This window comes from Palaemon carinicauda, chromosome 18, assembly GCF_036898095.1.
Source record: "Palaemon carinicauda isolate YSFRI2023 chromosome 18, ASM3689809v2, whole genome shotgun sequence".
NCBI lineage: Eukaryota > Metazoa > Arthropoda > Malacostraca > Decapoda > Palaemonidae > Palaemon > Palaemon carinicauda.
The window spans coordinates 44,935,498-44,947,229 of NC_090742.1; the positions used below are offsets into that span (position 1 = coordinate 44,935,498).

Sequence of the window (11,732 nt, forward strand, 5' to 3'; positions counted from 1 at the left end):
ACCTGCGAGACGGTAAGCATTCGAAACTTGTCGCATTGAATGGACAAGTTGAGAAGGGATAGGTCTAGAATCACTCTTCTCTTGTCTGAATCCTTCTTCGGGACACTGAACAGCCGACCTTGAAACTTCAGGTGTTTCGTTTCTTGTATGGCGTTCTTTTGTAAAAGATCCTGGACAAATTCGACCAGGTCCGGAGTGGAATGTTGACGAAATTTGTTCGGAGGAGGAGGTCCTTGAATCCAACTCCACCCCAGTCCCTTGGAGATGATACTGAACGCCCAGGGACTGAACCTCCATTTGTTGCGAAAGGCATAGAGCCTCCCCCCTACCTGCTGCACCTCAGTATTGGTTTGAGGAGTTGCCTCCACGTCCGCCTCGGAAGTTCTTTCCTCTGCGAAAAGCTCTTCCCCTGCCTTTGTTCTGGTTAGAACCACGGTGGTAGCCTCTACCTCTACCATAACTCTGGGAAGAGCTATGAGCCTCATACGACTGGTTAAAGGCAGGAGAAGTGGCGGAGGCACCAGAAAGCTGGCTCTTAGGAAGCAGAACGGTGACATAGTCGTCCGAAGGAGCCTGAGAGGTGGAAGGCTGTGCCGGGGCAACAGGAGATGGGGGAAGAGGCAGCCGGAAAATGGGCGAACCAGTCTGCTGTTGCCTGAACTGGGTGGAAGTATATGGACGGAGCTTCTTCCTACCCCGGGCTTGGTAATTTGCAGGGTCAGATTTACGTTTAGGAGTCAAACCCCAACGGGCTTTAAGGCTCTGGTTGACTCTAGTGGCCTCCGCCAAGACTTCCTCTACAAGGTCCTCAGGGAAGAGGTTTGAACCCCAACAGGAGGACCGGATCAGCTTATTAGGTTCATGCCTAATAGTCGCCTCTGCCAGGACATGTTTGCGACACTTGCGTTTAGCAGTAGCGAAGTCATACAGGTCATAGTATAATGACTGCAACGTAGCCTTGTTGAGAGATTTAAAAATACTCTCAGTATCGTAAGTCAAGGCTATCGACTCCGTGGAAGTGGCCAGGTTCAGAGTACGGCCAACGCGTAGGCGAGAATCATACTCCTGTTTAATGAGGGATTCCGGGAGACGGGGAAGCCGCTCACTAAACATTACCGAAGCACAGTCTGCTGCTAGCTTTCCAGAGGTAAATGTGGTATGGACGTTGTCCCAACACTCAATGCCTGAAGGAAGAAGGAGGGAGATTGGATCCACCTCTCGGATGGGAGGCAAGGGCTTCTCCTCCAGAGCATATTGGAAGGCAAGCTCTGCTACCTTATTGACACATGGAGTCACGGTGTTTTTGTCCATTAGGAACATTGTAAAGGAGCTCTTATAAGGCGTCAACATAGTGTTGGTGCAGCCGATGTCATTCAGGAATCTGGCCCACACAGATTGGGCCTGCTCTTTTGGGAAGATGACTGTCTCCTTGGGGACCTTGTCTAACCGAACCAAAGCTTCCTCGGTAAGCCTGGCATAACCATGAAATGGAAATGCCAGACCAGGAGGAAAGAATTCAAAGTCCTCTAGGGGACGAGTGCCAAGACCCTCCAAAGTTAACATTCCGTCTGAGAACGGGGAATGAAGAGCCATACGCCAAGGGTTGTTTTTGGCAAACTGCGGGAGCTTAGAGGCATCCGGGATGAGAGAGCTTTGGACCCGCTCCGGAGCACCTTGCTCTAATGCCCCAAGTCTCTGACCGATGTTAGAGAACATCGTGTCCATCTTAGACTGTATCTCTGATACAAACTTAGCCTGCATCTCCGACACGATGCGAAGCATGGCTGATTCGGAAAGGCCCGGGCTAGCAGCAGGTGTGGCGGAATGAACTCCCGGGTCGCGAGACTTAGAGGAGGAGCCAGAAGCCTTAGATGACAGGTTTGTATTCTGTTTAGAACCATGAGAAGCCTTATGAGGCTTATGAACTTTAGGTAAGGTTCTAGACTTATTCTTGGGGGGAACCGGGTGTGATCGTTGGGACGAATCACGGTCCCCAGAAAAACCATGAAAGGAAGAGCGATCAGAAGAAGAAGAAAGAGAGGGGCTGAGGATAGGAATCTCAGCGCCAGAAACACCTGCCTCACTTACCACCCTACCTGTATCTGGATCATCCAATAACATGGGTTCCACGTCAAGGTTCATGGAGGCAACATTGTCTTCTAGATCTCCGGGGGCGTCCGACGGATCCTGCTCTGGATCAATAAACCCCGCTATGGTGGCATCAATGTGGGCAATGATGGGAGCTGCAACATGCCTAGCCACAGCGGCTGAAGACTTGGCGTTGGGGTAAATCAAGGAACAGTAGTCCTCGGAGAGGACATACGGCCGCTTGGACTTCACGTTCCGGGCAAAACCACCAACCCACACTTTCAGTGTGGCCCGAGCCGCAGACTTTTGCTCCGGGGATGCCTGAAATAATAGTGGGAATTATAAAAGGGCAGACTCCCAGTGGTCCTTCAAGACCATAGATATCTTACTAAATAGTGTATGTATGCCAAAAAAGGTAAGATAAATAAGAAGGCAACATAGCCAACGGGACTCACCGAGTCAGATCCAAGGGTGGTAACGAGGTCAAAACAGACCACACAGTTATCCGGGTGCCATACCACGACATCCTCCAGCTGCACACCGCAGAGGGCGTGAGACCGACAGACGGTATGGCCGCAGGGCTGATGTAGAACAGCTGCACAGGCTGTCGTCTGACAATGCACCATCTATAAAAAGAATAGTATATGAGAAACTGTAATTCTCTTAAGTAGGGGCGGGTCCGGAGGACCCGGGCCTAACATAAGCCTAACACAAGATTAGGGCTTAACTGTAATATTCTTAAGTAGGGGCGGGTCCGGAGGACCCGGCCTAAACATAAGTCTAGCTTAAGACTAAAGTATAGCCATCCATTCCGGTCGAGCCGGGAGTATAAAAAAGGATGCAACAACAAAAAATTAAGACACAGGGTGTCTGATTTCCCGGGGCGAGGCTAAGCCCCGGGCCGGGAAATAAAAGTATCCAAAACCAATTCGTATAGGAACTCCGGGGTAGTGATCTGTCATATAATCATCATAGGAACTGTTATAAATTAAATAGGGGGGCGGAACTGTAGATAGGAACCGCCAACGGAACCCAGAGGGTTTCATATAACATAAACCAGTGTGATAAGTGAATATAAAATAGGGTGCACCGGGATCCAACTCTGTTGACCGGTGGCCAACCAGACTAGACAGAGCCGAACCCGCCGGGACACCCGGAGGACAAAGTCCATAAACACTGAACTACCCCCTCTACAAGGAGGGAAGGCAACGGTCCCCTAGGGGAGAGGGGGAGAGAAGCCTAGCCACCCACCTAGCGAGAGGGGGAGCATGGGGGAGGATCACGTGATACGGAGCAGCAGGGCTACCAACTGTCGATCCCCAACCAGACAGATCAAACGGAGTAATAGCACAATATTCATTATAATAGTAATAGCGTTGATAATATAAGATAAACACATAAAAATTTTTGGGCAAGGCATGCAACATAATAATTAAATCACAAAAGACACACCTGATGGCTTAAAAGATAACATTGCCGCCTAGCACGAAGGTCGGCAGCCATAACGATACGTAAATGATATCGGCCCAAAATTTGAACCACGAGGGTTCTAAACGCTAAATAATGAATATCCATAATAACAAATAAAATTTAATAATAAAAATAATACATATAGTAACACCGCGAGTGAAACTAAAAGCTCTCAAAACAGGAGTACCAACTGTAATTGGAATCAAGCAAGATCGGTATGAACGAAGAGAATACACTCCTATAATTCAAATATGGTATGAACGAAGAGAATACACTCCTATAATTCAAATATTAGACGATCTAGGTTGCTCAAAACACCGCAAAACACAGCTTGGTACTTAACTTAGACGGTGTCTCCAGGGAAACCGACGAAGAAGCCATAATCCAAAGAAAATAAGCGAAAAAACGAGAGCACAACAAAAAAGCGGGTTACACACAAGACGTGCTAAAAGGAGTTGGGTTCTGAGCGGATGCATTGTTAGTAGTACCGAGTGAGGTTGAACGGCTCTCCTCTATTGGGGTTTCTGTCGTGGATGAATCTAAATAGTGCGGGACCTCTGGATTATACGCCCAATTTTATACCGACACCAATAGGTGAGCGAGCTAGTTAACCTAGCACTCCTTTACATTTTTTCTCTGGTATATTTAGCAGTAAATTACCTAAGAATAAGTGCTAAATGGAGCTTATTCACTGGGCGGCACAGGTTCGAGCCCAGAAAAAACCCATGCAAAGAAAAAGCATCTAAATAAAAAAGAAACCATTTCTGGTACAACCCAGGAACATAAGAGGTGGACTACCCTTAAAACTGCACTCTTTGGTGTAGATGCAACAGTTCCTCCTTTACTAAAACCAGATGGCTCTGTTACTCACTGTCCAAAGCAAAAGGCAACCATTTTGGCTGATGTGTTTGACAGTAAGCAGAGTAATGAGAAACTTATCTTCCTCATTCCTGTTTTCCTGAGGCTAAACTAACTAGTTTAGCTTCTTGATCTCTGGAAATTAAAGCTCTCTTGATGGACCTTGATGCTTATGGAGGTGTAGACCCAAATGGTATTTTTCCTTTGTTTTTAATAAAAACTGCAGATTTCTTAGCTCCAAAGTTATCTATTATTTTGTGTAAGTTAGCAAGAAGGGGAGCTTTTAGCCCTTGTTGAAGAATTGGTAATGTTACTCCACTAGGCAAAAGTGTTTGTGGTAGCTCAAGTGCAACTGATTACCGCCTAATTTCCATAACTCCTTTATCATCCAAAGTTTTGTAACGTATTTTGGCAAAACGTCTTAATAGGTTTGCTGAAGGTAATTATGTGTTCCTTAGTTTGGAATTTGGTTTTCGTAAAGGCCTTGAAGCATATGATGCCCTTCTTACAATCTCTAATGCTGTACATAAATCTCTTGATTGCGGTCAGGAAGTTTATATGATTGGCCTTGATTTTAAAGCTTCCTTTGACAGTGTTAATCATGAGGCCCTCGTTTTCAAACTCAAACAGTTGGGAGTGGGTGTGCCATTTCTCAGCATTATTATTGAATTTTTAAGTAATAGATTTCAAAGAGTTGTTGTTGATGGGCCCCATAGAGAGTATAGGAATGTGTTATCTAGTGTTCCTCAGGGTAGTGTTCTTGGCCCATTACTTTTCATACTATATACACATGACATGTGGTTTGGCCTAGAAAACAAGCTTGTTGCATATGTAGATGATGCTACATTCTTCGCATCAATTCCATCTCCTAAATGTAGATCTGGGGTTGCTGAATCCCTTAATAGAGATCTAGCTAAAATTAGTGCATGGTGTAAATTACTGGGTATGAAGTTGAATCCTAACAAAACTCAAAGTATAACTGTAAGTAAGTCAAAGACAGTGGCTCCTCAACATCTGGATCTCAGTACTGTATTGATAGTTTCTCTAACTCTGTATGACTCTAAAAATTTAAGTGTGATTCTCGACAGCAAATTTATTTTTGAGAAACACATTAGGTCAGTATCTTCTTCAATTGCACAAAAAATTGGCTTATTGAGAAAGACTTAAGATTTTTGGTGATCAATCTATTCTGAAGAAGTGTTTTAATTCTTTCATTTTACCTTGTTTCAAGTATTATTCTGTCTGGTCTTCAGCTGCTGATTATCATCTTATTTTTTGGACAGGAACTTACGGTCTATTAAATTTCTTATTCCTGATCTAGATATTAATCTATGGAGTAATCATTCAATTGGTTTGTTATGCATATTGCATAAGATTTTTTATAATTCTTATCATCCTTTACATTCATATCTTCCCGGTCAGTTCCATCCTGTTCATAATACTAGGAATGCAGTTAATTCTAATAATCAGGCCTTCTCCATCATAAGGCTAAATACTACACAGTATTCCAACAGTTTTATTTCAGCTGCAATCAGGTAGTTGAATCAATATAAATTCAAAAGTTCAAACTTGCAGCAAATGTTTTTATGTTGAACAGGCTGACATAAGTCTTTTTTATTGTTTATTTATGACATATCTTTTGATATTATGTTTTTAAAATATTTTATTTGGATTGTTCATCATTTCTCAGATCATTTATGTTTCCTTATATCCTTTCCTCACTGGGCTATTTTGTTCTTGGCCTTAAAGTATCTTGTTTTTCCAACTAGGGTTGTAGCTTAGCTAATAATAATAATAATAATAATAATAATAATAATAATAATAATAATAATAATAAATAATAATAATAATTATTATTATTATTTTAAACCAATAAAAACCTTTGTCTTTCAGTATTAAAGTTTTCATTGTCATTCTCAAGTCACTCCCACAAACATCAGTATTCTGCAATGTCCTACTCCAATTTTGCATCATTCAGCCCTATCCTATTTTCCACATTCTTAAATCAATTTATCAAAACGATGACAAAGAACTTTTCAAGTGAATAGGAAAAATGCCAAATCTTAAGATTTTATATTAACCTATCTGAAGAGCACTAAAATTTAAGTACAGGAACAATTCTCTTAATGAAAACTAGCCTTGGAACTAGTGGACATCATGAACAACCAAAAAACCATGAATTTTGAGTGGAAAGACCAACATATACCTACATACAAGAGATGTAGATTAAAAACATCCTATACTAATTTATTCTCATTAAAAAAAATCCATACTTTTCCTGTCAACTGATATTGTCCTAGCAATCTGCATATTAAAAATAAAACTGGAAGTTCTGAAAAATTGTGTGCCCTATTAACACAAATTGCATTTCTTTGCTAATCTTTTCAAAAGGTTAAACGTTTAAAATATGTCTCTTATCTTAGCTATGACGTAAAATTGCATTACTAGAATACATAACGCATTTCACACTTGTCCAAATGCAATCGTTTCCATTTTAATATTAATAAATATTTGAAGATATTTTACCCTTGCCTCATATAAAAAACAAATGACACTTACGAATTTCTCCTTGTAGGAAATTCTTCTTTCCTTTTCACTAGGGTCGAAGGACTGGGGGGCGTCGAGGTCGTCAAGGAAGGAGGTGCCACCACTAGAACAGGGCTGGTTCGTGGTACCAGAGGGGGAGGAGGTCTTCTTGCGGGGCTAACTGACGGAGATGACCCTGTGCGATTTAAAGAACTGTTTTTTATCTTTTCTTCTAACCAATTAAAGCCTTTGATTTCTTGCGCCAAACGTCGCCCACGCTCTTCCACATGTTTCACTTCGAAGGTTTGTTGTAAAGCCTCGAAAGCAGATGTTTTTCCAACACCTGCAATGAGAAAGAAATTAAGACCAATCTCGCTTGATGATGTTATGTTACACACAGTATGCCTACTCTTGATAGACAAAAGGTAGGCACAAACGAATCACTTTATCTTTCAATGATATAATTTAACTTGTGTAAGAATTACGTCGCTTTCCAACAAATATTTTATACTATTGGTTTGTATCAAATGGAAAGGCCAAGCAATTTAAAAGAAAAAAAATCGGTAAAGTGACAGAAGTAATCAATTGTTGTTCCTTATTATGTTTGACTACATTATTGACTGGGGGTAATAAAAACCTGACTTTCAAATTGTCTATGGACAACTGTAAAATGTGCATATTTTTACTACTGTAGCAAGCTTTTCATCTATGGCATACTAGCAAAAAATAAACAAAAAGACTTTGTGTCATATACTTGCACATAAATATACATTAATAACAAAAACAAGTACTATACGTCTAATTTGTCAAGACGTGTTAATAATAATACTTATGAGTTCGTGGTTAAATATTCGAAACAAATATTATATATATATATATATATATATATATATATATATATATATATATATATATATATATATATATATATATATGTATATATATATCGCAGTAAAAGGCCATATTTCAAGTAAGATGGACCATGGTCAGGTTAGACCGTCCCTATTAACTATAATTTTACAATAGTAAGACTGATCATAGAATTTCCTTGTATTTGAGTTATTAAAAACACCTTTGCCAAACCAAAGGCGAGAGCCAAAAGTCATACTTTCAATCAAATAGTTAGTGTAGTTAAAAGGAATAGGTTAACCTTTTCAAATTATGCTTTTGAACTCGAGGCAGACTGATAATATAGAATTTAGACAAGAGAGGACCTATCGGAATTACAAGAATAATGTTAATTTTTCAACTTACATAAATATCAACATTAAATATCTATAAAATATGTGTGCAGTCCTTACAAGTCAAATAACTATCACATGGAACAAATGTAGTTTCTAAGTTGTGAGGGGGTCAAATGATTTCAAATTACATTTAAGGCAATTGATGCTTACGAAATTTTAGTTCAAAATATTCTTACAATCCCTGGACTATACCATTTCTAGAGAGTACAAAGCCGAGAACAGCGCTTTCACACACAAAAAAAAAAAAATGCACACCTTGACCGTGAACAGTCTACGGACGCATGTGTTGCAATAGCACCAAGGTGATAAAGAGGGCTGAGACAGAATAACCAGTATCCGTCTTTCCCGTAAGACCACATGAGCAAATAATATCCATATTCCAAAAGTATTTCTTTAAATGGTCACTATACTTGTGACCATTTCACGTAACTATTTCTTACGGAAATTTCGGCGGGGGTACTGATTTCCCAAAATACTTTAAATTCTCGTCTCGCATTACCTTTCGAATTACACAACTGGGTCCCATTACCGTTTTTTGTTTTCTGTTAGATGAGAAGTTTGACAGTATACATTTACCAAATTTTCTGAATGACCTAGCCTACACGGTAAAAGTTTTTTCAGAAAATAATTCTACATCTAGGCCACATGCTGTCTACGGTGGGTAAGCCTAGCATACACAGGGCTGTGGAAGCCTACTGGAAACGTCCATGCTTGGCAATCTGCTGGACGGATGTTCAAGACACGCTCAAGCTCATTGATTTTTAGATGTGTCTGGCAATCTCACCGTCCTTGTGAGCTAGGAGGGGGCGGGGGGGGGGGGGGGGGAATAAGTCTCCCTGCAGATTCATCAGCCACTGCCTGACATTCTCAGGTCCTAGCTTGATGGGTGCTGATCATATGTACAGTAAATATGGTCAGTCTCTCGCGTTACCTCGTCCCTTGCCTATGGCGTCCACGAGGGAGCAGTCAAATGAGCTGTTTTCCTGACCCCTGTATCTTTGGTCATTCAGTTGTCAAGTGAGAGCTTGTAGCATAGTCTTGTGCCGCATATTTGAAAGCTCTAAAACCTTCAGCAGATATGCAACTTCAACCCTTCTATAACAATTCTTGTGTTTACAAGATTCGTTGGCTGAACAATTTATAGTGATTCTTTCTGATGTTTTGAACGTTTGGTTCTGATAACTTGATTGGTTATTACACATATCTTAAACTCTACTCTAGCTTTTAATAGACAGCCATTGTAATTCAATTTATATAGGAGTATTTTTTTTCTCAGGGTGGGACACCTTTCATTAGTCTTGCTCCTGTTTTAAAATTTTCAAGTTGCACTTGGGTAGACTGTAGTAGATGGAGTTAGAGTAGTCAGTCCTAGTAATAACACGATTAATTCCATGTTTGTGTACAGAATATTTATCCAGACACTTCTTTACAAAAACAATGAATCTAATGTGATACTCAGCGTTTGTTACTACATTATTCATTTGAGCTCCGAGAGACAAATTAGTCAGTGGTACACGTAGTCACGAACTCTACTAGATATCGGAACCCACTTGTTATCAATATTTATTTGGATGCCTTAAAAATTTTTGTTTTGTTTTTCTTTCCCATCACCATATACTCAAGTTTTATTTTCATTTAATTTTAGCTATTTTACTGCCATCCATTCCATAAAACTGGCAAGAAAATGGTTTAAAGTTGCAGGGGTATTATCAATGTCATTTATGGCTGAGTAAACTTGTGTATCACTGGAGGTATCCCTCTATCTAATGGTCTACATGATGAACGAGTTTTAATTCGTGCACCGTAGTTTCTGTCAACCAAGTAATCTGTTGCATACTCAAAAGCTTTATCTTCAACACCGATGGACCTGCATTCCATCCTTCAAGTGTGATGCATATAAAAACTAGCAATAACATGAGATTTTGCCGACTTAGGAATACTATATTTTGAGAGCAAATTTCGATAACAGAATATATATTGTCTGTAGTTCCGGGGCTAGGCCACGGTCTACATATACCTACAAAAATCGACCAGGGTCTAGGCTAGATTTTAAGACAATCGTCTATTCGCGCAGTTCTTCCCTGTTATATGAAAAGCTATGTCTAAGTTTGAATCTACTAAGAGAACGAAGATAACTTATAATAAGAAGTAACTTTCATATCTGCATCATAACACATCGAAATCCTCACTTATTCTCAGATATAACACTAATCTTTCTCGTTTGTTTCTGAAAACAGCGTCACTTTTTTCTTTGTTTTGCTGGACAAATTTGGAAAGCTTTGGCTATACAATTTCAACGATTCAGATATCTCGTAGGGGCTAGACGTACCGTCAAAAAGCCCCTATCCGGAGAAAAGCTCCGGGCAATCTAAAGAAGAAGATTCAGATATCGCCAAATAAACACTATGAATTGCAGTACACTTATAAAAACTGAAAATCTTTTAGTCTAAAATAATCATTGCTCAATTTTCTTTTTTATCCCGAGGAACGTCTACTTCAACCAGTCAGTTAAATGAATATTTGTTCTAAGAGTTTCTTGGTAGTTGTTACAGCGAATCTAATAGACCCTCTTTGCCTTACTTTTTTGTTTTCTTTTATCCTACTTTGTCAGAAGTTGATGTTGAGAACAATACACAGCACCCTTTGCACTAAACAATCACGCAATATTGCATTCTCAACAATTTACTATCAACATAGCCTCCAATCTGTTATAATCCCCCCCCCCCCTTTTTTTTAACACCCGTTCTTTGTAAATGCTGATGTTATGACAGGTTATCTATAATCAACGTTCGCGTTTACACATTAATTTCACAACATTATTTAATAACAGAAATTCGATATCAATACAATTTGGAACTGTTCACGTTTCCTAAACTGAATTATACGGTCTAATCATAGCCTATAAGACTATTAAATTTACATGAACAATCACAAACGCGGAAATCACCAAAAATTTCATAACACTGACTACTGTACATTCATTGCAAATTCGAAAGCTGAATCCAAGACTCCGAAAATGCATACACACAATATATATATATATATATATATATATATATATATATATATATATATATATATATATATATATATATATATATATATACCTTTTTGAAAAGGGTTGCGTATCCCTATGATCAGCAAAGTAGTACTAGTTAGGGTCACCCATAATAGGTTGGTTTGTCATGAGCGATCAGACGACGAAAATCTCCCACCATCATCAATCTACACTGGTCAGCGTGGTGAGGAAAACTGGCCAAACCCCAGACATGCATTGACATAAGGTCTCTGTCTTGCAGTGGACTAGAAACGGCAGGCTTTCTTGTGTGTGTCCTGCCCTTGTCCATTTCTTTTTCTTACAAATTGTTAGAATATCCTCTACTTTAGTTTGCTCTCGTATCAATGTTGCTCCTTTTCTCTGTTTCAATGCTATTCCCATCACTATTCGTCCCATAGCTCTTTGAGTTGTAACTAGTTTATGTTCTATGCTTCCTAGTTTCGTACAAGTTAATACTAGTAAGACCATCTGATTAAATATTTTTCTTT

The 11,732-nt window shown here is 39.7% G+C and overlaps 1 protein-coding gene across 3 annotated transcripts in view; it reads right to left on the reverse strand.

Moving 5' to 3' along the window:
• The window catches only part of LOC137657810 (streptococcal hemagglutinin-like), a 144,622-nt gene that overhangs the window by 43,721 nt on the left and 89,169 nt on the right, over window positions 1-11,732 (reverse strand). For all 3 annotated transcript variants that reach the window (XM_068392337.1, XM_068392338.1, XM_068392335.1), the window contains exon 3: window positions 6,976-7,285. In XM_068392337.1, the coding sequence (XP_068248438.1) occupies window positions 6,976-7,285 (310 nt within the window). The remainder of the gene's footprint in view (window positions 1-6,975; window positions 7,286-11,732) is intronic.